Source organism: Palaemon carinicauda, chromosome 24, assembly GCF_036898095.1.
Source record: "Palaemon carinicauda isolate YSFRI2023 chromosome 24, ASM3689809v2, whole genome shotgun sequence".
NCBI classification, from domain to species: domain Eukaryota; kingdom Metazoa; phylum Arthropoda; class Malacostraca; order Decapoda; family Palaemonidae; genus Palaemon; species Palaemon carinicauda.
Genome location: NC_090748.1, coordinates 80,611,537 through 80,638,232, shown reverse-complemented (window position 1 = coordinate 80,638,232; position 26,696 = coordinate 80,611,537). Strand labels below are relative to the sequence as shown.

At 44.3% G+C, this 26,696-nt stretch overlaps 1 protein-coding gene across 1 annotated transcript in view; it reads left to right on the top strand.

Moving 5' to 3' along the window:
- Positions 1 to 26,696, top strand: part of Moca-cyp (nuclear cyclophilin protein Moca-cyp) — a 321,526-nt gene that overhangs the window by 10,152 nt on the left and 284,678 nt on the right. The window contains exons 2-3 of the mRNA XM_068348233.1: positions 11,717 to 11,856; positions 25,835 to 25,987. Of these exons, the coding sequence (XP_068204334.1) occupies positions 11,730 to 11,856; positions 25,835 to 25,987 (280 nt within the window). The 5' untranslated portion in view covers positions 11,717 to 11,729. The remainder of the gene's footprint in view (positions 1 to 11,716; positions 11,857 to 25,834; positions 25,988 to 26,696) is intronic.

Below are 26,696 nucleotides of genomic sequence, written 5' to 3'. Positions count from 1 at the left end.
AGACGCCTTTCTGATGAACTGGTCACACATGGAGGTTTATGCTTTCCCTCCGTTCAAGATCCTTTACAAAGTGATTCAGAAGTTCATTTCCCACGAAGAGACCAGAATGACACTGATAGCTCCGTTCTGGCCGTCAAGGAGCTGGTTTCCAGAGGTACTGTACTGGAATAGATGGTGGATTTCCCGAGAAGCCTTCCCATAAGACCCGATCTTCTCAGACAACCTCACTTGCCCCGAAATCATCTAAACCTCCGAGCTCTACGTCTGACTGCCTTCAGACTATCGAAAAACTCGCTAGAGCTAGAGGATTTTCGAAGAAGGCAGCCAAGGCAATTGCGAGGGCAAGGAGGTCTTCAACCATCAAGGTGTATCAGTCCAAGTGGGAGTTGTTCAGGGAGTGGTGTAGGACTAACGCGATTTCCTCTTCCAGTACCTCGCTTTCCCAAATAGCAGATTTTTTCTTGGACCTTAAAGTTAAACATAACTTCTCGTTATCTACTATTAAAGGTTACAGGAGTATGTTGGCGACGGTTTTTAGACACAGGAACCTAGACCTTTCTAATAATAAGGATCTACAAGATTTGCTTAGGTCTTTTGATACGACCAAGAAGATTCAAACAGCTCCCCTTGCCTGGAATTTGGATGTTGTCCTTAAATTTCTCATGAGTGACAGATTTGAGCCTTTACACTCGGCTTCATTTAAGAACTTAACCTTGAAAACCCTTTTTCTGGTTACCCTTGCCACTGCGAAAAGAGTTAGTGAGGTACACGCTTTAAGCAGGAACATTGGTTTTCGGAATGGGAAAGCCATTTGTTCTTTGCAACTGGGGTTTCTGGCCAAGAATGAAAACCCTTCTCGGCCATGGCCCAAATCCTTCGAGATTTCTAACCTTTCTGATTTGGCTGGCGGTGAATTGGAAAGGGTACTCTGTCCAGTTAGAGCGCTATGGCTTTATGTGGACAGGACTAAGAATCTGAGGGGTAACTCAGGCGCTCTGTGGTGTGCAATTCGGAAACCCTCGATGCCCATGTCTAAGAATGCCTTGTCTTTTTTCATTAGATTGTTGATTCGAGAAGCTCATGCTCAGTGTGATGAGTCGGATCAGAGGCTTCTCAAAGTCAAGACACATGAAGTCAGAGCGGTAGCGACTTCAGTGGCTTTTAAACAGTACCGTTCTCTACAAAGTCTGATGGATACAACATTTTGGAGAAGTAAGTCTGTTTTTGCATCCCATTATTTGAGAAATGTTCAGACTCGCTATGAGGACTTTTTTACGTTGAGTCCTTTTATAGCGGCAAATGCGATAGTAGGTGAATGATCTACCACTACGTTCCCTTTTTCCTAATACCCCTTTTCTATCTCTTGGAACTCGTTTGTTATGGTTGTTTCTGGAGATTGGTCGTCAGTCTTCCGCAATCTTTGATTTGGTTAGGTGGTCAATTTGTTCCTTGAGTGCACCCAGAACAAGGGTATTGGTTAGGGTTCTGTCATGTTATAGGTGGTTGTACCGTTTGACAGCTCCTAGAGATTTTCAGCCCAAGTGGATTACTGGATCTCTTAAGGATAGTGGACGAAATGAGGCAGAGTATCATTGCTGTCAGCTTCCTTATCAGGTGAGAACCGCTTAAGTTTATTGTATGTAACCCTTAAGTGAATTTTCTATATGTAGCTGTCTCTGACCCGCCACCAATGGGTGTCAATCAGCTCTTTTATATAACCAGCTGGTAAGTTTTATATTTAAAAATGATATTTTCATAATAAAATAAATTTTTGAATATACTTACCCGCTGGTTATATAAATTTAACACCCACCCTCCTCCCCTCTAGAGACTACCTATGGTATGGCTATGAGGCATGGAAGAACTGGAGATGGTGTGTGGTTCCATCTGTTCTACCGCTAGGGTGCGGTTGGTACACCTCCCGTATCTTCGATAGCGCGAGATTTGAATTTTCTGCCATGGCGTCAGGGGACTTCAGCTCTTTTATATAACCAGCGGGTAAGTATATTCAAAAATTTATTTTATTATGAAAATATCATTTTTCCTAACATACTTACCTAGAACTACCTTCGGGTTATGGCCCTCCCATCCTTCCCCGAGAATCTGCAGGATCGAGTAATACCTATTCCAACGAAACTTACTGGCGATTCGACCTGAGCTAGCACACTGCCCGACCCCGGGTCGCCTCAGGGCACGTACCACACTGCCAGAGGTTGACCCCGTAGAAAACGGGAAGAGGGGGGTAAACTACACAAAAAGATGGTCGGTTAGGTAGAGTTAACCAGTAACTCCTAAGAAGGTAGTTCTAGGTAAGTATGTTAGGAAAAATACAAATTACTTAAAAATTTGTGATGTTTTTTGCATTTACGTTACAACAGTTCCAAAAACTTTTCTAAGGTGCCGTTTGTTCTGGCTTAAATACAAGCCTTAGTAATTGTATACAATAGCTCTGCCAGCAAGTTATCAAATTTAGGTACATTCACTAAAAAGAGGAAGTCCAAGGTTTTGTTTGATATAAAGCTAAGCGGTGCTAGGTCTAGAAGTGGTTTGAAAATTAATATTAATTTTGACTACTGAAAAAACTAATTCCTTCGACTTCATAACTCTCAAATTCCTCTCCAGACTGAGCTTTCGTTTGTTCGTATGTTCGTTTAAAACATATATTGTGTCATTATTATATCATCGACGGTATTCTACGTGGCAAGATGTCACCCAAATGTCATAGTTTTTAACCAATAATGATTATCCACATTTTACTTGGGACTCGCATTTTAACAAAACTAGAATCACGTGACTTAAATGCCCAATCAGGTGACAGTATTACTAGGAAACTAAGACTTCGACACTTTTCACACAATTTCCACAGCTAATTCTTAAGTCTTTTGAAAGCCATGGAGGCGTGTAAACCTTCAACTTCTGGTGTGGTTTCTCATTTGTCATCTACTGTACTTTGACATGAATTTCTGTGGATTTTCTCCTAAGTTCTTGTCTCATTTGTTATTTAAATTATAAAGATTTTGTTTTGCATGATTGTGGTAACATTGAAAGAATAATAAAGTACTTCCAAGATGGCAGTGTTATTAAAAGTGAAAGTGACACTTTTTGCCCCACCTGTGGTTGTAAGTACCGACATGATATTAACAAAAAAGTAATTTGGTGTGACAGAAGACATGTTTTATTGAAAAACAAGAAGAAATGTTGTAATTTTTAAGTTGATTTTTAAGGGAACTTGGTTTGAAAAGAGTCATTTAGATATAGAATTTAATTTGTTACTTGTATGTAATTATATTGGTGTTAAATGAATTTGTTGAAAATTAATTAAGAATTTATCACAAAACTATAAATGATTGGTGCTCATTCATTCTTGAGGTTATTGTGCATTGGGTATTGAGTTGGAAAGGTGCAGCTTACCTTTACCCTCCAACTTAAGTAAGTACACTAAGGGGTTTAGGCTGTCTTATGTTTAATATGGCTGTGTAAGTGTGGTCGAAGGGGTGTGCTTCTGCCAGATAAAGATACAGCTACTAGGTTAGGTTAGGTGGTTTGTTTAGGTTAGTTGGTGGCCTTGTTTATTGCTAATTCTACATGTGCCATTATTTGTATGTTAAAACAGATTCTTTAATTTATTCCCCACCCAAAAACCCCGGTTTCCCACGGGGGTTCCCCAAGATTGGAAAGGTTAACAAATAGGGTAAAAATACTGTTCCTCCTCAAAAAAAAAGGGTCAGCTTTATATAAAGCACTAAGTAATTTATCAGAAAAAAATATCAAAATTATTAGTGGCAGAGCAATTGTATAGAATTAACCAAACCCTTATCCAATACATTGGATAAAATACAGTCAGGCCTTGTTCTTCGCGATAGTTAAGTTACAGACACAGGCGCGAAAAGCGAATTTTCACAAATAAATACTGCACTAGAATGGGCTAACTCCTAACCTAAAAAGTCACTGCCCCTTGTCATGAGCGGGTGGCTGAGCTGATATTTAACACAGTAAATACTGCCTAATATTGTTTTATTTTAATCATTAAACTGACGTCCAGCAGAAATTCAAAACTCGCGGCAATCGCAGATATAGTAGCCAGGTGTACACTAGCGCCCTCACGCGGGCTACACAGAACCATTCCATGAATCCCCAGATTTTCCCTGCCGGTCACATCAGCAACATCGTTGGAATTCACTCATTATTAACCAGGATTTTAGCAGTTATCTTGGTGATGTACTCCTAGATATGGTTATTGGCATTCGCTTATTTTGGTTTTATTTGGTATTGGATTGCTATGTTTATAGCTTAAAAGGTAGAATTAGAAGTTTTTTCAACCTTCTGTAAACTAACGAAAAGCATGATGGCGGTAGGTAAACACCCCACCTACTAGGCTATATGACGTCACAGTCATATGACGTAAGCTAGAGTATGACTTGCATTTTCTTTCTTTTTCTACAAAGAATGATAAGTGAATACTATCTTACAAAGTATTTAAGTTATATAAGATAAAAGGATTATGTTATTTTAAGAAAATTTTTGTTCTTTTAGTATACTTTCCTTAGATAATCTTCGATCTGTTTTCAAAGATTAACTAAACCAGTGTTCAGTTTAATTTATGCTACGCAGTTCTCAGTCAATCGATACAGTATTACAATTTTCTTTGTATCGTTATATATGAAAAGTAAATTCTTCTTAAAACCCTAATTATTTAAGTTGTATAAGATAAAAAGGAATATGTTATTTTACAATAATATTTGTCCTTTTAGTATTTTTTCTGTTGCTAATCTTTTTGCAGAGATTAAAGAAAATTAGCGTACAGTTAATTTTACACGACGTAGAATTCATGACAATTGATATAGTCTCACGATTCTTTGTATCGTTGTTTACTTGTTCGTTTTTGGGAATACTAAATTTTTTTCGTATAATATATATAGATGTTCCAATTGCAAAATGTGGCTAATCATCTTTTATTGGAAACCCTTGTGTAATAAGGGTTGTTTACACATTTATATATACTGTATATATATATATATATATATATATATATATATATATATATATATATATATATATATATATATATATATATATATATATATATATATATATATATATATATATATTCTTTATTCTTATATCTATTCATTTAATATTTTATATAAAATATTTTGTTACATTTTACATAGGATTCAATACCTATTGCATTCTCATTCATGCCCTTGACAGAATAGTAAAATCTCTCACAACGGGCATGTCTACTTTTGGTCTTATGCCAAAGATTTTAAAAGTGCAAGTTTTTAGTGCTAAATTAGTGCAGTGAATTTATTCAATACAGTGGAGGGTGCTTCTGTTCGGACCTGTCGTTATCCAAGCCTTAGACCTCTTCCAAGCTCCCGGACCCATGGGAGAAGGAATGTCGATCGGCGAAAGGAAGTGAGAGGCGTTAGCCTGGCGACGAGCTTCTTGTAAGACCCGAGCAGAAGTCCCCTCGTGCGTTCCTGTTGACGATTCCTAGAACGCTCGCCCTCGCCGTAGGTAAGGCGAGCTAAAAGTGTTTTCTAACACCAAACCCAGAGCTTTGGACATCGAGCGTCCAGCAAGGCTAGCTACTAATGCTGCTGTAAGAGTTTGACACGATGTTTGTAACTTAGTGCAACTTCTCTGTCTCTCTTGTTCGATGATCGACCGTTCTAGACGTGATCGGCATAGTTCTGAGCGTGTGAATCGCGAGCGTCATTGTTCTGCAAGTCACGTGGCGCCGAACGTCAAGCAGTTGCATGGCATCAAGCTTCCAGCAGTTGGACTTGACGTCGAGTGTTAAGCAGTTAGACATGATGCCGAACGTCAAGCAGTTGGACGTGACGCCGCGTGTCAAGCATAGCTCCGAGTGTCTGAATCGTGAACGGCATTGTTCCGAGAGTCACGTGACGCTGAACGCCAAGCAGTTGCATGGCGTCTGGCTTCCAACAGTTGGACCTAACGTAGAATGTTAGGCAGTTAGACGTGACGCCGAGTGTCGTGCAGTTCCATGACGTCAAGCTTCCAGCAGTTGGACTTGACGTCGAGTGTCTAGCAGTTGGAGGTGACACCGAGCGTCAAACAGTTGCATGACGTCAAGAGTCCAGCAGTTGGACTTGACGTCTAGTGTCAAGATCGCGAACGTCTTAGTTCCAATCGTAATAACCATGAGCGTCTAGCGTTGGAACATTGTTACGCCAGGCACTATATTAAAAGATACAGAAATAAATATTAATTGGAAAGATATTATTTTCTCAGACCAAGGCCCGCTTGAACTAACTCTTGGTGTCTGTTGGAGAGCGAGAATTAAACCTCTAAAAGCATTGAGGCCAGAATTCAGGACCTTAAGGAGTTGACTCCTAGGAAACAAGACATCTCTACCTTGGTTAGAGACTTGTAGCAGGAAGGGATTGATAATCTCTTTTCCCCTATTCATCTTTTAGTGGAGTTCTCTTAGGAGAAGTTCCTAAGATCCTTCTCCCTTCAGTTGACTTTAAGAAACTCACGAGAGATTTTTCTGAAGAGTTTCCAATTTATTTTGTGCCTGCTGCTTCTCGTCCCGCCTTCAGAGTTTTCGCCAAGGAAGGCGTCGAAGGAGTCTCTGTTTACTAAGATGGTGCTGGTAGGGCAGTGCAATAGCACCTCCTCAATGCAGCATAAAGAGCCTAACTGCAGATGTTGGTGCAGCAACACTTTCAACTGGAGCAGCAGGAAGTGCATTAGTGCTTTTGTGAAAGAAGGCAGTGTACCCTTTTTTGCTGTGTGCTTGTGGACTTAGGTCTTTGGGGTCTTGAGTCTGATCCTCCGTCAAAACCCTGAGCAACAATGCTGCAGTACAACCGGCTTTGTGAGAGAAGTCTAATAGAGCTTGAGGATGATGGGAGACTGGATTCAATGAGGCATTAAAGCCAGCTTTCTTATTAGGTATGCCAGGATAGCAAAGGTGGAGGTCTAGCCACGTTAAGGTTGAGGACCTGTTGGCAGCCCCACAGAGACTTTTACAGCCCCCCGGGTCGATCCCTGAGTCTCTTAAGGAATGCAGGCAATGAAGCAGGATAACTTTGCACCACCCCCCTTTTTTCTTCCTCTCTTCTCCCTCAAGAGTTGGTCAAAGACACAGGTTTTGGTGTCTAAATCAGCAAGAAAGTTTCTGCCTACTTTTTCTCTGAACTGCACAGACAACAGTAGGAGCCAGGCTTAATTACTTCTAGCGAGCCTGGGAGAGGAGAGGAGCAGACCTTTGGTCCGTGCTTTCACTAAAGGATGGATGCGAAATCTTTTTCCTAGTGAAACCTCCTTTATTAGTTACTCCGATAGACCTCTCTGCCAAATACAGAGAGGAGCCTACGAGACAGGCTATGCAACATCAAATGTCTCTCTTTTTAGAGAGGGAGGCTATTGCCCGGTCCTGGTTGTCACTGCTCTCAATGCCTTTGTTCAGAAGACAAAGTTCTCCATGGAGACATCGAAATCAGTCCGTACAGCAGTAGGAAAGGTCCACTGGATGATCTCTTTAGATCTCCAGGATGCTTACTTCCACATCCTCATCCATCCGAACTTCAAGCAATACCTGAAGGTTCGTGTATAGGATGAAGTTGTCCAGTTTTGGGCTCTTTGTTTCGGTCTAAGCACCACCCCTCAAATAGAGGGTGCATCTGTTAGGACCTGTCGTTCTTCTAATCCTCAGAACTCTTCCAAGGAATGTCGATTTTAAGAACTTCTTCCAGCTCCCTATTCCCTGGGAGAAGGAATGTCGAACGACAAAGGAAACTAAAGGCTTTAGCTCCCGAGCAGACGCCTACTCGAGCATAACTATTGACGCTTCCCAGGACGCCCACCTTCATCATAGGAAAGGTGAAGTGAAAGTTTTTTCGTCATCTTCGGATGACGCAGTGCCCAGGCGAGGCTGGCATCAACTTCCAGACCTCTGAAGAGGAAGGTGGACACGGTCAATCAGCGTCCTATCATGACACCGCAAGCTTCTGGTTTTAGTCTTTGGAGCAGTCCTGCAGTCCTGCAGTCCTGAGCGTTTTTTCTTTCTACCGAAGAAAACTCTCCTACCAAACATCCTTTTAGGATGTCGGCAACTGTCAAATAACGTCCAACTCACCCAGTTGCAGGACAGTTGTCTGAGCCTAGCATGACATCGCTTCATGCTCCTTCTCCACCGTCAAACTGAGAATTCCTGACCTTTTCCTCTGACCCTTGGTACATTTCCCTCCGACTCTTCCCCGTCAGTTTCCTCTGGAAGCTGAACGAAGAAGAGTGGTGGCCCTTTAACTTTAGGACAAGTCTCTAGGCTGGAAAATTTCCTGTTTCCCATAGAGGAATGGGAGCGGGTTTTCATGACAATGCCCTGCGAGTTGTATGGAGCTCCTTGGAACTGTATTTTGAAGAGGCTTGATGTCGTGGCTTCCAGGTTCTACAAGCAGATCCACCAGCGAGAGATCTTGTATCTCTGCAGTAAGTCAGTAAAGGGTCCATCTCTGTTCCTGACAAAGGAAGCAGAAATGATAGCTGAAAATGGAGGAAGGCTAGTCAGGACTCTTTTACACCTAGTGGTTTCCTTTCGCCTACCGTAGTCTGCCTCCCCTTCCAGCCACTTGAGATCATCGCCTCTTTCTAGACATGCACACAAGCCTACCTTTAGGAAGAACCCTCATCCCATTCCTTACAGCTTCAGGTGTGAAATGGCACAGCAATACCCCTTTCACAGTAGATAGGGTCAAGGGCACAACCAATACAGGAGAGGAAAGCGAGCACCGCTCATCTACTAGGTATGGCAGTCCTCCTTTGTAGTCACCTGTGGGAGGTTGCCTGCAACTCCGATGAATGAAATGGCAGTCACAGGCCAAAACAGGGGAATGTGGAAGTTGTTTTGTCCGGGTACCGCCTCGGGTTCATCAACTCTCCCCCTCTTCTGGTTTGACTATCGATGATGTCATTGTCCTACCACCACGCATCGCCGAAGGGTGTTATCCAAGAGGTCAATGATGGCTCCTCAACTTCTTCACTTAACTCTTATAGAGAAGTTATTTGGAGGCTAGAGACCAGTCATAACCCTCTCAGCCCTGAACGAGTTTGTTTTACAAACCATGTTCAAGATGTAGACTCCATTCAGTCCGGCAGGCGATCAGGCCATTAGACTTCATGATGACAATTGACTTGATGGATGCGTACTTCCAGACTCCATAGCTGGCAGAGTGTACCAATTTAAAGTACTCTGCTATTATCCATCAGTAGTTACAAGTTTTTAACAGAGTTTTTACTCTAGTGTCTTCATGGGCACATGCCTACAGCATTCGTCTTTCTGCGTTACCTGGGCGATTGGTTGATCTTGGAAGGTTCAGAGGACGACCTTCTTTTCCACTGAGACGTGCTTCTTTCGTTCTGTCATGATCTGGGGATGGTATTGAATTTAGAGAAGTCAGTCCTAGTGCCCAAACAGAGACTAATCTATTTAGGTATAGACAGGTATTGAGTTATTAAGATACTACCCCTAGAGAGTTATCGGGTCCTTTGACTGGCCAGACTGTACTACATTGGATCCTTATCTCTGATTACGGATCACTTTCCTTTCGCGTACACATACACCGAATAGTCTGGCTTATTCTTTACATATTCTCCTCTGTCCTCAACAACCAACAACACTGGAATTACCAAACAATTCTTCTTCACATAAGGGATTAACTACTGCGCTGTAATTATTCAGTTTCTACTTTCCTCTTGGCAAGGGTAGAAGAGGCTCTGTAGTTATGGTAAGCAGCTCTTCTAGGAGAAGGACACTACTAAATCAAACTATTTTTCTTTAGTCTTGGGTAGTGCCATAGCCTCTGTACCATGGTCTTCCACTGTCATGGGTTAGAGTTCTCTTGCTTGAGGGTACACTCTGACACACTATTCTATCTAATCTCGCTTCCTCTTGTTTTGTTAAAGTTTTATAGTTTATATAGGAATGATTTATTTTAATGTTATTACTGTTCTTAAAATATTTTTTTCCGTTGTTTCCTTTCCTCACTGGGCTTATAGCATCCAACTTTTCAACTCTGGTTGTAGCTTAGCAAATAATAATAATAATAATACAACACCATGCGATTGGCGTCATGAGAGTAGTCAGTATAAAATAGTGTGATATCCTTCTTGACTAATCTTTTCAGTTTTCAAAAACACAGGCCATTTCTATAGTTCACTTGATCTTCCTGGTGCCAAGTCTCTTATAGCTCAGTTAGTGTGTACTGTATAAGGGTTTGGATTTTATAGGGAATTGGAGATGTATTTCCTTTGGAAGTTTAGCATGCCCAAGAATCCCCATAGGTCACGAAAGTAGTGGACTTTGGAAAGTCCTCAATTTTATGGATGTACTGGAGCTTCTTCATCTTAGATTGATAATTAAATGGTGTACATATATATCAGGCCACCCAAGAACACTTCTGAAGTTGATTCTGAAGTCCATGCTTCTAGACAGTTTCCAAAATCCTATATACCAAGTCTAGGTGCTCTTGAAAAGACCAACTTCGGATAGGAATTTTATCTGTATGGATAAACACTGTAGACTTTTGTTGCAGAATAAACCCCAACTTCCTGCTAACACTGCAGGTGTTTTCCTCAGTCCATACAAAAGATGCTTGAACTGCCATTGTTCAATGGCAGGGGAAAAGTCCTGAGCTTAAAGTAACTAGAAGTAACTTTGTATCAAGTTAATAGTGGTAGAATACACACTATATGGGGCTTCAGAGACCAGTCAGATACAGTGACCTTCTTGAGTTGCCAATAATCAACACACAACTATTCTCTTATCCATTGAAAGGACTGAAACAGCAGACAAGGACTAGGATGGAATACTGGGTTCAATAATTTCCAAATTCCACAACTCTTCAACCTTCCAATCAATAACTTTATTGACAGTTTAAGAAAACCTATAGACTTTGATAGATTGGTGTTTTGCTGTATGTGCAGCTGATATATAAAAGTTCTGCCACATATTCCTATGTATTTTTCTTCACTACTGAGGATGTTAAGGTGCCACTGAAACCTTACCTTCAGAGAAAGATAAAGATCTATAAACAGAGAGGCCTTTGGTTTCTTTAAATATTCATGTTGCAGTTAATGGTTCATCGCGTTTATATTATCATACCTGAAGAAAGGTTGTGTGCAACTACCACAGTGTAAACTTTACCTATAAGATAACCCTACTACACCCAGGGCCAGTAAAACAACCCCTTACCGAGGGCTAAGGCTCTGTCATCTTTGACAGGAAGGTTACCTGGTACTCCTGTGGCTTTTAAAGACAGATCTTGGTTTATGATGTTGCATCGTAAAAGAACTCGAAAGAATCTGATTTTAAATTCGGTGAAAGCTTAATATTTTTATACAAACCTGAAGTCCTGTATCCAAATTCCCCCTTAAACTCCCATCTTAAATCCTATGCCCAAATGGAAAGATGAGCAGGTTACATCATACGAGTGGGCGATACTGTCAAACTCCTCTATGTCAACTTTTGGCTGCCTTACTATCATGCTTCTAATGTGATTTCCAGCTTCAACTCAAGGATACTCCTAATTAATTGACATAGGTTTATTTAGCAAGGAAAGTAGCTTATTAGTTTTTCATTTTTTTTTAGCTAGGGAAAATAAAAGTCACTTAGAAATGTTGTAATTTATATCCATGCAATAGTTCAGTAATGTGATACTGATTACTGTACTATCTTTTTCAGGATTTTATGGAAGATGGCTCATCGCGTCCGTTGCTTTTTTGACATTGAGATTGATGGTATACCGTCAGGGCGCATCATATTTGAGCTTTTCAGTGATGTTTGTCCAAAAACATGTGAAAATTTCCGAGCTCTTTGCACAGGTAAGAATTTCTGTTAAGTAATATTTTTTGTTCCGTAACTGGAATACAAACCACACTATTTAATAGGGGGTATTACTTTCGGCGTAGCTGAAATAACGAGCCATTAATTTTCAACGAGGGTTAACTACCCACACCGCTAGTTAGCGGGGCTAGGGGAGGGTAGCTTACTACTGCCCCCCCTCACACACCTGTGATTGAGCTCACTTTGGTTTCGGCTCGGATGGTGAACGAACGTTGCCGCTCTTCATCCTCGCCGAATATTGGCAGCCATTAATGACTTTTGCTTTTTCTTTTTCTCTTAGTGTGTTTGTGAAGGTGACTTCTGCGACCATGCGCACCTGCTCTGGACTCTCCAGCCGCCCTTGTGGGACATTTATGTCGGCAGTGGAGACTGATCCTCACACCCTTTGTCCTTTATGCAGAGGTCAACGGTGTGATAGCGTAAATAAGTGTAATGAGTGTAGGGAGTGGTCTTCCTCCCATTGGGAGAGGTTTGCGCGACGGCGGAAGAAGAAGTCCAAGCGGGATATTTCTCTTTCGAAGGTTTCTTTGAAGAAAGAAAAACCCAAGGCTTCTTCTTCCGTTTTCCGACCCTCCTCCGAAGCTCCTACTCGTTCGGTCTCTTACGAGAGACTGTCGAGTAGTAGCGTAAACCAAATTAATTTTGGACAACCCCGGTTCTCGAGAAATGATGTTGCTTCACCTAGCGAACTAGCCCTACCTCTCCCCCCGGGTGAGGCCTTGTCACTAACTCCCCTTTTACAGATTTGGTCCTCCTTGGGGCTTACAGGTCCGCCCTCCAAGGAAGCTTTGCTACAGTTCATCCGGATGGGTGCTTCTGTTAAGCAATCATCGTCGCCGTCAGAGGTAGATCCCCTGACCCTTGTCAACGTTATTGTGTCAGAGGTGTCTCATGTGCTATCATCCAACTCCTCTGCCACTCCAGACTCTACGGTGGTTGCTGCCGACTTAGTTTCCCCCGTTCCTGAACAGCCTTTGAGGAGGAAACTAAGTTTAACATCTGTCTCTCCTGCAAGTGTTTCTTCCCCTTGGGGGAGTTCACTTATAGGGACTCCTCTTCGGAGGACTGCTGCGGCGCACGGTCAGCTCGCTGATCCAACGGCCCCCAGAGGGCGCATTCGTCAGAAAGCATGCCTCCAACTTCGCCTTAGAGGTCTCCCTTCACCAGCGGTGAAGAGGCGCCTCTTTAGTTCATTGTTGACGCAGCGGTCCCCTGCAGAGGAGCCTCCGCTGCATTCTGACCTTCATTCATTGATCGTCTCTGCTCCTGCAACTAGTCTTGTAACTTCGGTCCTGGACCTCTCTGCTGATCTTTCGGTATCCCCTTCGGTGGATGGTCGCCCTTACAAAGGGCACACCTACCATCCAACCTCCAGACCTGCCGATCTGCCATCACTGTTCCTGTCACCGGTAGAGCCTATTGTAGCTCTACCAAAGTGCGCAGCTGCGCGCCATTGCCCTGCAGCTCGCCAACCGACAGAACTTCAGTGCTCGTCAGTCTGCAGCGCTTCGGCGCGCCCCTTCTCCTGCTCGTCCTTATAGAAGGCAGCAAATTCATGCGCCTGCGCGCCAACGTTCTCCTGCACGCCCCACGCTCGCACGCCCAGGGTCACCCACGCGCCAGCGCGCTTGCGCTCTCCTACGCGCCCACGATCTCCAGCGCACCAGCGCTCTCCTTCGCCCACGATCTCCTGTGGGCCAGCGCTCTCGTGCGCGCCAACACTCTCCTGTGTGCCTTTACTCTCCTACGCGCCAGCCTGTGCACCAATTATCTCCCGCGCGTCAACGAATGCATGCCTGCCATTATTCTCCGGCGCACAAACACACTGTAGGTGAGACAGCAGGCACATTGCAGCTCTCACCTGCGCACCGGCTCTCTCCTGGGCATTCGCACTCAACTGCACGCCAGATATCTCCCGCGTGCACGCACAGAGACATGTGCACGCGCCACCACGCGCCTGCGAGCCAACTCTCACCTGCGCACATGCACCAATATTCTCCCTCGCGCGCGCCCACCAACAGGCACGGGCGCAGGATTTACACCCGGCAATGTCCTCATTGCCTCATTCCCCTCCCTGCAAACGCATTCCAGCGCTCCCTGCGGGAGAAGGGAATCAGGCACAAGCAGAGGGGTTCAGGATCCCTAAACTGCCTTCTAAGGCAGACCCACCTATTACGGTGACTCCTCGTAGGGAACCTACGGTCCCTTTCCCCTCAGGATCTGTCTGACAGTGCAGCCTTGGTTCAGTGCCTTAGCCAGAGCTGTAACACAGGCATTCAAGCCCGTCCTGTCCGACCGCTCATCAGAGTAACCTATAGCTTTGGACTCAAGACACGGAACCATGGCTTCCTCTACCCCTTTGAAGAGGAAAAGAGGAGTTTCCGACGCGGTTACTTCCCTGAGGTTGAAGCTGACTCCGTGCAGACCATCAAGGCTAGTCCCTCCAGTTTCTCCCCATGGATACTCTCCCTCCCTGTCGGATGAAGACCATCCGTCACCAAGGGAATTTCGCGAGGAGTGACACTCTTCCATCGCACCATTGAAGGAAACCTCCCTTCACGCGGAGAGTTCCCCTCAATCTGAGACCAGGAGGGACATGACACTCAGGCCTTCGATGTTGGAGTGTTACCTCCTTCCTCGGAAGGAGTCCAAAGACTCCAAAACTTCTGCCAAAAGTCCTCCACTAGGGTTAGAACGTAGACAGCCAACCGCTCGAGGAATGTCCGCGACTCACCCCAAGAAGAGCTCTTGGGGATAGGAGACTTCGCTGCGAGTCCTACATCAGGAGGAGACCAACAAGAATCAGAGCATGCATTCTGGCAGGTTCTGGCTCTAATGAGGGTTCTCAATGGGTTTTCTGACCCAGAGATACTCTCTTGAGAGGGCAAAGACACGGTCTTATACTGCGTCTTTGGCACTCAGAAACCCTCAAAGACCGGTGCAGCCCTGCCCTGGTCTCAAGGGTTAAAGAGTACCAGGGACAAGATGACCCAACAGCTCTCCAAGTTTGCCTCCTCCAACCGTGCCAGCTCTACGAACAAGCTCCTCCCACCTCCTCGCATACAGTAAAGGAGGTACTTTGAGATCCTGGAGGAACCCAGTTCAGCTCCTCCACTTCACCATTCTTTGGAAGAGCTAACCAGGGGAGTCCCTCTTGAGAGACTCTCCAGCCGGCAGGTCTCGTTCTCGGCAGCCGAAGTCCTTAACCAGGAAAAGGTTACTAAGTATGCGATGCAAGGTACTTCGTGGCTGGACATCTGGTTAGGGACCTTAGGTATCCTGATGCGATCCGAGGATTTTTCTAAGGAGCGTACCAGGAAGGAAATGGAGACCTTTTTACTCTCAGGCACTTGCACGATAGTTTCTTGCCCACCAAGCCTCGAACTTTTGGGCAAACACTATCTTGAAACATCGAGATGCAGTGTCTGAGAGGTTCCATCAACAGGTCCCAAGCGTTGAGATAAATAGACTCAGACATTCCTCCCTAGAGGGGACCCATCTGTTTGAGCCTAAGGACGTGGAACTTGGTGCTGAGAGGTGGAGGAAGTCTCATCGAGACTCCCTCCTCCATAGGGCTTCAACAACTAAGCCCCAAAAACCTCCAGCACCTCAGCAGTCCCGTCCAACCAGGACCGTAACGACGAAACCCGCAGCGAAGACAGTTGTGTCTAATAAGCCCTTTCCTGTCAAGGATAGGAAAGGCAGTAAGTCCTCCAGGGGAGGAAAGAGTCCTAGTGGGAGCAGTCGAGGCCGCAAACGCTCGGATAGGCAGTCCCTCTGCGTTCCCCCCTGTGGGGGGATGCCTACAAAGTTACTTAGACAGGTGGAAGCAACTCGGGGCTGATTCCTGGACAATCTCCGTGATCCGTCTAGGATATCGCGTCCTGTTCATAACATCTCTACCTCCCCCGACCAGGAATCCAGTGTCAATAGACTCCCTTGCCATGGGATCGGCAAGGGGGCAGGCCTTTCGGGCAGAAGTCCAGACCCTATTGAAGAAGGGCGCTCTCCAAGAGGTCCTTGACGGGTCCCCAGGCTTCTTCAGTTGACTCTTTCTTGTAAGAAAGGCGTCTGGAGGCTGGAGACCAGTCATCGACCTATCAGCCCTGAACAAGTTTGTCAAACATACTCCGTTCAGCATGGAGACGGCAGACACGGTCAGACTAGCAGTAAGACCTCAGGACTTCATGTTTACACTGGACCTAAAGGATGCGTACTTCCAGATCCAAGTCCATCCGTCTTCAAGGAAGTACTTATGATTCAGCTTAGACAACAGAAAGTACCAGTTCAAGGTGCTGTGCTTTGGTCTTTCCACAGCACCCCAAGTTTTCACCAGTGTGTTTGCCCTATTGTCATCTTGGGCACACAGGATTGGCATCCGTCTCCTCCGTTATCTGGACGACTGGTTAATCCTAGCAGACTCGGTGTCAACCCTTCTTCAACACTGAGACAAACTTCTGAGACTTTGCCAAGATCTGGGGATCATGGTAAATCTCGAGAAGTATTCTCTGCTTCTTACACAGAGACTGGTTTACTTAGTCTTGATCATAGACACCAATCTCCACAAAGCCTTCCCATCAGACGACAGGATAACAAGGCTAAGAAAGGTCGCAAGACCCTTTCTCAGACGAGAAGAACTTCCAGCCCAAACGTGGTTACATCTCCTCGGTCACCTTTCATCGCTGGCCCGTCTAGTTCCCAATGGTCGCTTCAGGATAAGATCCCTCCAGTGGCAACTCAAATCCTGGTGGAATTTGATGCTGTTCTCAGACGCTTCAAAAAAATGGTGGGGGGCCCACATGCTACACCACACGACCTCAGGCCTTTGGTCAGAGTCAGAAAAGTACCTCCACATAAATCTCCTAGAGATGAAGGCCGTCTTTCTGGCCCTTCAACAGTTCCTGGCAGGCCACTTAATGGTGGTGATGAGCAACAACACCACAGTAGTGGCCTACATCAACAAACAAGGAGGTACTTTTTCGCAGCAACTATCACATCTAGCATTAGAGATACTGAGATGGGCCGAAATCCACTCGATACCACTATTGGCACGCTTCATTCCGGGCAAAGGGAATGTGCTCGCCGACAACCTGAGCAGAGCATCTCAGATAGTGAGTACCGAGTGGTCATTGGATCATCTAGTAGCCAAAAAAGTCCTGACTTTGTGGGGTTCTCCGACTGTGGACCTCTTCGCAAAGGCCCTGAATTAAAGGCTCCCGCTGTATTGTTCCCCAGTCCCAGACCCCAAGGCTCTCTGGCAAGATGCTTTCCAACAGCGGTGGGACAACATCGACGTTTACGCCTTTTCCCATTCTGTCTGATGAGGAGGGTACTCAACAAGACCAGAACCTCATAGCTCCGCTATGGCATCACACAGAGTGGTTTCTGGACCTTCTGCAGGTCCTAACAAAGCCCCCAAGAGAACTCCATCCACGACACAATCTACTCAAACAACCACATGCCAACATATTCCACAAAGCCGTAGCTTCGCTTCGACTTCACGCCTGGAGACTATCCAGCATCTCCTCTCTCAGAGAGGATTTTCGCAACTGACTAGGATGTCTGGATACCTGTGTAAGTCATCAGCAGCAGTCTACCAGGCAAAGTGGAAAGTCTTCTGTGGTTGGTGTCATGGAAGGGGTATCTCTTCACTCGATGCCACTATTCCAGCAATAGCAGAGTTCCTCATGTATTTGCGTGAAGAAATGCGCCTGTCGGTCTTGCAGTAAAAGGCTATCGCTGAGCCTTAAGCCTCACCTTTAGACTGAAAGGAATGGACATTTCTTCATCGCTAGAACTTTCCTTACTCATACGGAGTTATGAACTTACCTGCCCCCAGTCAGAAGTGAGACCTCCCCATGGAACCTGGTTCGAGTTCTCTGGTCTCTTAAGAGACCTCCCTATGAACCATTACGCCAGGCAACCGATCACCGCCTGACTTGGAAGACGGTGTTCCTGCTAGCTTTGGCTTTGGCCAAGCGAGTCAGTGAACTTCATGGTTTCTCATACGACATCGCCCATTCAAGAGGATGGGGAGAGGTAACGTCCAGCTTCGTCCCTGAGTTTCTTGCTAAGACTCAGAACCCGGGAGTAGAGGATCCACGATTCGACTCTTCCGTATTTCTAGTCTCCATACTGTAACAAAGGACCCAGACCATCTCTTACTATGCCCATTGAGGAGTTTGAGGCTGTATCTTTAGAGAACAGCCGCAGCCCGTCCTCATGTGCCTGCACTATTTTTCAGCATAGGAAAGACCAAGAGGAGGGTCACCAAGAACAGTAACGTCCAGCTTCGTCCCTGAGTTTCTTGCCAAGACTCAGAACCCGGGAGTAGAGGATCCACAATTCGACTCCTTCCGTATTTCTAGTCCATACTGTAACAAAGGACCCAGACCATCTCTTACTATGCCCAGTGAGGAGTTTGAGGCTGTATCTTTAGAGAACAGCCACAGCCCATCCTCATGTGCCTGCACTATTTTTCAGCATAGGAAAGACCAAGAGGAAGGTCACCAAGAACACCATCTCAGCATGGATTCGCAAGGTCATAGACCATGCACTGAATCTAGACCCTCCTCTGTCACGTTGCCCCAGAGCTCATGATGTCAGGGGCATAGCTACGTCCCTGGCATTCAAGAGAAAGTTCTCAGTGACGCAGGTTCTTCAAGCTGGTGTGTGGAATCGTCAGACCACATTCACTTCCCACTTCCTGCAAGACGTAACCTACAGGAGACTTGATACATTCTCTATCGGTCCTGTGGTGGCTGCACAACAGCTGGTTTAAAACCTCAAGCTCCTTATTGGACAAGTAGCAGAAGGTTTAGGGCATTGTTACCTGGTTTTAGTCTGCGTGAATGGAAAGGTTTGACTGGCCCTTATTCTTTTCTTCATTCTCCCCTCTCTTGGGAAAAGCAGCATCCTGGGTTCTCTGCATAACTGACCTCAAACCACTGCAGGTAAACCATGCTCCCTTGTGTACTTAGTATTAAGACTACTGTAATACTGTTGCGTCCCCATACCCTGACGAGGCGGTATTGAGAAAGTCCTAGTTACACAGTTTTTCCTTCTAAAGAACTCTGAATAACTTTACCAGGACAGTCACTCTTCTACATACCTCAACACACAGCTTGCGTAGGCCGCAGGTGCAGGGACTCCTTATTTTTTGAGTACTGATACACTCAGATAAGGAGCCCCCGGATAAAGCCAAAAGCCAGATTGGCTGGGACGTCCACCCTTCCTAATGGGTGAGTCGCCCCTATTAAATAGCGTGGTTTGTATTCCAGTTACGGAGCAAATGACAAATTCGTAGATAATTAGTATTTTTCCTAACTATACAAACCTTAGCTATTTAAGCAAACTTACCCACCAGCCCTATCCCCCTTGAAGCCGTACCTCCAAGCAAAGTGAGCTCAATCACAGGTGTGTGAGGGGGGGACGGTAGCAAGTTACCCTCCCCTACCCCTGCTAACTTGCGGTATGGGTAGTTAACCCTCGTTAAAAATGAATGGCTCGTCATTTCAGCTACGCCGAAAGCAATACCCCCTAGTAAATAGGTAAGGTTTGTATAGTTAGGAAAAATACAAATTATATACGAATTTTCAATATTAAACTTACCCTATGATCATATAGCTGTCAGCTCTGCTGCCAGCTATATGATCATCGGGTAAGTATATTCAAAAATTTATTTTACTAATGAAAATAACATTTTGTCATGTTTTAACAGTGAACCAATGCTGTCTTGACATTCATTTAAGAAATGTGGATAATTGTTTTTACACAAATACAAACCCTTGTCCTTTACAGTATTAGGAGTTTGACTTCAGCCGCAAGTAGTACGTACATACTTTAGCTGTCTCCAAAAATTTTGCAGTTTTGTCAGGGTAAACCTGGTAAAATTTGTGGCCGGATGAGATACAAACCTGCCTTTGATCCTCATTTGCTTTATTTTTTTTTTTTTTTCAGAAGATATGAGCGCAAGTAGTAGTGAATGGAGTTGGCCAGGAAGAAGAAGGATGCTAAAAAGAAAACTTCAGAGATAGTTGGGGCAACACTAAAGATATTGCTAAAGAAACTTTGACATCTTTTCTTCCAGTGTTTCTCCAGCTGCTGTGTCCCTTGGTATCCTCTATGGCAAAGGTGGCCTTGGGTTGATTCTTGTAGAAAGCAGAATTATCATCTTCCCTTCGTGAAGCTAACGCCTCCCTGCCTTGTCCACAAAGGTCTCCTGTGGCTTTATAGAACAACGAAAATCTGAACCTAATGAAGTTATGGCCCTCTTTTTGACATTGATACTGCTGTCGTAGTGAAAGCTACTGAAAGTGTTGGCCGTTACCAGGACCACTGAAACTTACTCTTCTGTGACTATCCCATTGCCTGCTACCTCTGTATAGGCAATGGAGAGTTTTCCCCTTCCTTTGTGGGAGTGTTGTTATTGGTCCTCAAGACCTCGACCTTGAAGAAGGCTGGGAAGAAGTATGTGCGCTCCCCCTGCTCTTTTAGTTCTTCTACCTCGTCTTCATCAGGTACTTCAGACACTGCTGGTTCTATGAAGAAAAAGTTGTCTAAGAAGTTATTTAAGACCAATCAACAGGAATTATGTGAGAACCTGATCGATCTCTCCTTACTTTAGAGAGAGAAGTAACTGTACCGATAATAGACCCAGCCAGGGAATGGGTCATGGTGCATGGTACAGGAGCATACGGTTCTGCTGCAGGTGTTTGGTCTTGTGTCAGACCAAGCATGTGTACAATGGTTCAGAAGGAAAAGTCCCAACCTTCTCTTACCCTTTCTCCTGGATGCGTGAGGTACACTGCAGTACTCTCCCTATAGATTCTGTGGTACCGAAGGGAGAGAGTTTGGTTTGTGACAAGGTTCCATTACACATACTCGATAGAGAATCGGTTGAAAGGAACCAGTGATTGATCTCCTTGCTATTAGGAGCAAAGAGATATAACCTCGCATTATCAGGAATATGGTCCCTGGTCCCCTCGTGATCAGCCACTTTGTGATCGTTCTCCTTGTGACATATGGGTCACTAGAAATTCTTCCACTTTCTTGCAAGGTAGAAAGCGTGATCACTTGTTCTTTTCCAGAGTGGTCAATCCATGCACCGGAAAGTTCCACGCCCATGGACAACTGAAAACAAGAACAGCTGTTTATCCTGAACTGTTCTGTCAGCTCTCATATGAGCACGGAGCTGTTTCTTAGTGTGCATACAATCGGCCACAAGGTTTTTTAACCCCTGGTAAGTAGTATATGTACAATGTATATACCAGCTTCCTGTAAGCACCGACACATACTACAGAGACTAGAGTATGCAGTACTTCTTCATTCTCTGGGTGTGTGAGGGCCAGTGGCAGTTCTTTTGGGAGGTTGATTGCGCTTGATCAGGACCTTACTTCAACTTCTATAAAGTAAACTCCCAGTTCCGTTCTCGGTCCTGTTGCGAAAGGCTTGGTCTCGCTCCTCATGAGACAGGAAAGTTTGTCCTTCCAAATCTTGTTCAGAGTGGCATACGCTTTGACTGTGACTTGAATTATGTAAACGGGACCCCCTTATAACATGCTCTTGATCATCATAGTCACTCCAATCTGGCAATAACTGATTGAGCCCCGGTGGAATGATTATGCTCAGGAAGATCACTTTAGTCTTGCTCCCTGCCTTCCAGGGAAGCAGAGAGAAAATGGTAGTTTCTACTTCCTAATCTCTGTTGGTAAAAAGCAGTTGTGATTGCTCCTCTCCTTTCAAGAAGTCTTGGTCCCCTGGAGACCAGACTCCTTGTAAGAAGATATCCAACCTTCTGATCTCTTGGACCAAGGCATCAAAGGCAACAGAGAAGACTCCACATTCCTCCAAACAAAGGTGGTTAGTTTCATCTGATGCTTTAGGTTCAGATGCAGTGACCCAAGAAATCTTCTAAAAAAGAATGTTCCACTTTGCAGTTCCTCTCCAAGTTCAGATCAGGTGGTTTCTGACTCCCTATCTGAGCGCAATGATGTTAGGTCCAAGCGCTAGCCTGCATTTAAGGAGGACAAAGCCAGAATACATTCTGCTAAAGATGATCACTCGTTACAAGTGTCTGTTGAGGGTGACTCCATCAAGGGACAAGTCATGCTTCGGCTGCTCAATCTAAGGATTACTGGCCCTGTCTGGTCTTAGGCCCCGATTGGTCCTATGCCAAGTCAGTGAAGATTCCTTCCTCATACGTGGAACCCTCCACTGGAAAGAGGATCTCTTGGGATCTATCAGACTCAACCACTCTAAGATCAGGGTCCTCTGCCAGCCAAGGCAGACAACCCTGAGATGGAGTTGACCTTCCTTAAGATCTTGGGTGCTTGGTGAACTCGATAAGTCATCATTCGGAGGTCTCAAATCAAGTGGCCTTCATTACAGCGCTCCTCAATCTTCCCGTCTGAACCTCAAACTACCTTTGTCCAGACTAACAAGGGCAGCTATGAATAATATAAACTTCCTGATCATGGGGACAAGGAATTCTCTGCAGTTTAGTCAGTCTGGCAAGGTTCTTCCTTCAGTATTTTCTAGACTGGAAATTTTTATATTCAGGAATGTGCACCATCCACCCCTTTGCTAATCAATAATCTGATAAAGGTCTTGCCAGTTGAGAATCTTAAATGAGAGCACCTCTTTTTTGGCTTTGTGGCCACTGCAATTGAATCAGCATCCATGAGGAACCTTCAGACTATGTCATGGATTGACCATTGGTTAGGGGTTGTAGCCTGTGTTCCACCTTCCCTCAGATGACCTGAAGAGGAAGTTCACTAACTTCATTCTCCCGGGGCTAAGGTGGTTACCTTCTTAGCAAGTCACCCAATGAGTTAACTGGGTACTCATATGGAGAAGATGGAACACTGCCCTTTCTCTATCGAACTCGGTGTAGGATGCACCATTCCTGTTTCTGTAACAGGACGTTGAGGCGACGGTCTAGAAATGGAGGAAGGTAAGCTTATTGGGGAAAAGTTTCTTCTAAGCTCAGGATACCAATACTTCTTCATCTTCTGCTTCAAGACCGGCAACATAAATGTTGATAACCATACCTAAATCCAAGCCCAACTCAGCCCTGAGAATCCTTCCCCTTTTCACCCTAAAGTCATCTGAAATAGATATCCTGGCTTCTACAGTAAACTGTTACTGATGGAGAAGTCAACAGAAGGATGGAGACCGATGATTGACCTCTCTCCTTTGAACGAGTTTGTTCCACAAACTCCATTCACGATGGAGGCAGTAAGCAAAGGTCGGGCTGTTATGGCTGCCATCAGGAGGGGATTTTTTTTTACTTTCTACCGACCTGAAGGACGAGTATTTTTAGATACCCATCCATCGATTGAGCAGGAAGTACCTCCATTATGTCCTCAATGGATTAGTGCAACAGTTCAAAGTTTTGTCCTTCAGACTAGCCATCGCTCTGCAGGCATTCATTTGTCTTCCAAGTGTCTTGATGGAGAGCTGATCCTGTCATCTTTAAGAAGACATGTCCTCTCAGATCGAGACAGACTCCTGCCCTTTTCCACGATCTGGGGATTGTTGTCAATTGGAAGAAGTCTTGTCTCAAGCCCAAGATAGGACAGGGTACCTGGGGATGTTGACAGATACTGCAGCAGCGAAAATCTTTCCGACAGATTATCTTGAAAGGTTGTGCAACCCTTTCTTACAGTTCAACATTTCCCTATATGTCAAGGATAACATCTTCTAGGACATCTTTCATTGTTTGAAAAACTCGTTCTCCATGTGTGCCTTCACCAGTGATCACTACGGTGGTGTCTGAAGCATCACTGGTCACCTATTTTGTGTTGTCCTATTGGAAATATCCCTGCGAGATTGGGGTTGGAGTCCTGCTCAAAGTCATTGATTTTCTGTAGTGTCTGTAATCTCATCATCCTTGTGAGTTAAGGATACTGAGTTTGGGAAAGCTTGAGAGGAGAGGGGGCTTGGGTGCTGATCATATTTATATATGTTTAATCTCTAGGGCAATGTCACAGTCCTTTGTCTCTGCCATTCATGAGTAGCTTTTAAACCTTTAAACTCCCCAGTTCTGGTGAAACATCAGTGAGGGAAGATCTTAAGAGGTGGTTGAACAACAAAAACTCCACCAAGAGATTCTCTCTTGACTCTTCTGGAGCAGTTATTCAAAGACGCATTGAAGGAGGGATGGGGTGCACACCTTATAGCAAACATCACCTTGGACCGTGGTCCAAAGAAGAGAAAGGTCCGCACATGAATCTGCTGGAAATCTGAGCGGAGCTTTTATCCCTGTGAGCTTTTCAACAGAGTTTTATAGGGCATTCGGTAGTGTTGATGAGCAACAATTTGACCGTAGTGGCCTTCGTCAACAAGCAGGAAGGTGCTGTTTCACAGGACCAGTGTGAGTTGGCGAGGCAGGTACACACTTGGGCATTTGATAATGTGATGGAGCTATTAGCAAGGTGCATTCCTGGGAAGACGAATGCATTCGCTGACATGCTCAGCTGCAAGGCATAGGTAGTAGTGGAAGAGTGGTCCCTTCTACCAAAAGAAAATGCTTCTTGCTCTTTGGAGTTCCTTAATGATCAACTTATTCGCAACACAACTGAACAAACACTGTTTACTGTTTTCCAGTTCCAAACCAAGCAGCAGCAATGGAGGACGCATCTCAACATTTGTGAAGCAACCTGGATGCTTATGCTTTTCTGTTGTTCCGTCTAATTTTTTGGGTCATCAATAGAGTGTTGGAGACCTGGAATGTCAGGATGACCCTGGTAACTCGACTCCCGTGCGCACAACCGAATGGTTCATCAATCTGCTGATGCTCCTTGTCAAGGTACCAAGAGAACTACCTTGTGGCCTAACCTCTTGTGTCAGCTCCTCCTGCAGAGATTCCATAACTTCATGGTGTCCCTGTCACTTGACATGTGACAGTTATCCAGTATATCCTCCAAGTGATGGTTTTTCACGAGCCGCTGCAAGGGAGATGTCTTCACAGAGCCTCTCCAGCTTTTTACTAAGGGAAGTGGGCCATCTTCTGCGATTGGTATTGTAGATGGGATATTTCACAGGTTGGAACCTCTGCAAGTAATTGCTGAGAGAAGCATCCCTTAGTTGTCACTGTAAATAGCTCGCAAAGTTTCGGGTATTGATCCCATTTTATATTCTGAAGAATTTTGCAGTCAGACAAGTGGTGAAGGCCAAACAACCTGCTCAGCCTAATATTCTGGCTAGTATACCCACAAGTCCTACAACACTTATGTTCTTGGTCCTGTGGTGTAATGCTGGCTCTAGTAGTTGTGTAGCCTGCCCAACTTTTATACAGCACAGGAAGAATGTTGTCTTCGGTAACGTGTTTGATGTAAGCTTGGATGATAGGTAGAATGACTGGCTCTACATCTTTCCTTTCCCTCACTTGGGGATGAAGTGTCTGTACCATTACATGCTGGATCTAACATTGATGCTGTTAAGCTTCATTTCCGAATACCCTTCTTTGTACAGATAGAAGATTACTTGAGTCCTCTCCTTTGCTCCTGTATGGGACTAGGGAGGACTGACATATATACTGTATTCCAGGAAAGAGAAAGATCCAACCAGTTCAGTTCAAGGGGGGACTTCCTACCCTCCTGAGTCCTTTAAAGTTAAATTTTCCCACCTAGACCTACCTTCGCAGTCCTGAGCTAAAAATCAAAGTCCAAATCTTTGTCAGGAGAGTGAGAGGTTCTACTCTCCATGTTTCACTACCTGCTGTTAGCTATCACGTTGATGATTTCAAAGGCCGTTCTAACCCTGCTGAAGATCATTCCTTATTTTGAAATGACACTTTTGTATAACTAGGAAAAATATAAATTCCTTATAAAATTTGTCTTGAGAAGTTTGGGTTTTGAATATATGAGCAATGTAACTCGCCAGAGAGAATGAAGTAAATTGATTATTATGATTCTGTATTAGATACCTAATTTCAAAAATGGTTCTTTTCAGGGGAGATGGGAAATGGTAAAATTACTACCAAACCATTGCATTACCGAGGTGTCAAGTTCCATCGAATCATTAAGGATTTCATGATACAAGGTGGGGATTTTAGTGCTGGGAATGGCACTGGTGGTGAATCGATTTATGGAGGACAATTTGAAGGTGAGTTTATTTTTTATTTTAAGAAATCATAGAAACATTTGATTCGTAATAAGTAACTTAATCTATATTTAAACTAAAGTTTGGTATAACTAAAACTTATCATAATTGCATATTTAAAGAGAATTGGGAAGAAATAGAAAGGGAAGAGATTGAAAATTGTCAGAAACAAGAATATTTTTGTTCAAGGAAACCAAAATAATAATTTTAGTATGAATAAAAATTTATAAAATAGAATTTAATAAATTTAATGTGCTCAGCCTGTTTTTAAAGTGCTTTCAATTAGAAAAATTGCAAGGTTTTATTCAAGAAATGTTGAAGTTAGAAATTACATTTGTTCCTGTACAAAATATAAACCTTCCGCTCTTTACTATGGAGTATTATTTTGGTGAAGCTGAAACCAGATGTAAAGATTTTTTGTCAGGGTGTAACTACCCATTGCTAGTTAACGGGTGGGGGGGGAGCGGGGTGCGTTAACCCTCCCGCTCACACCAGCAGTAGCAACTAACTGTCACTTTTTATTTCGGTTCAATAGAGTAAAGACTTATTCTTTCTCTCCCGTCAAACATTTTTAACCGATTATGGTTAAAAACAACTGGCCTAAAGCTTAATAAAAAATATCCCTTTCTTTTAGAGCTGCCTTCCTTTTGGCTTACGGGTTCCCTGTGTAAGGAAGGTAGCAGGAGGTCTTTGCCTCCACCTCTGCTGCTCA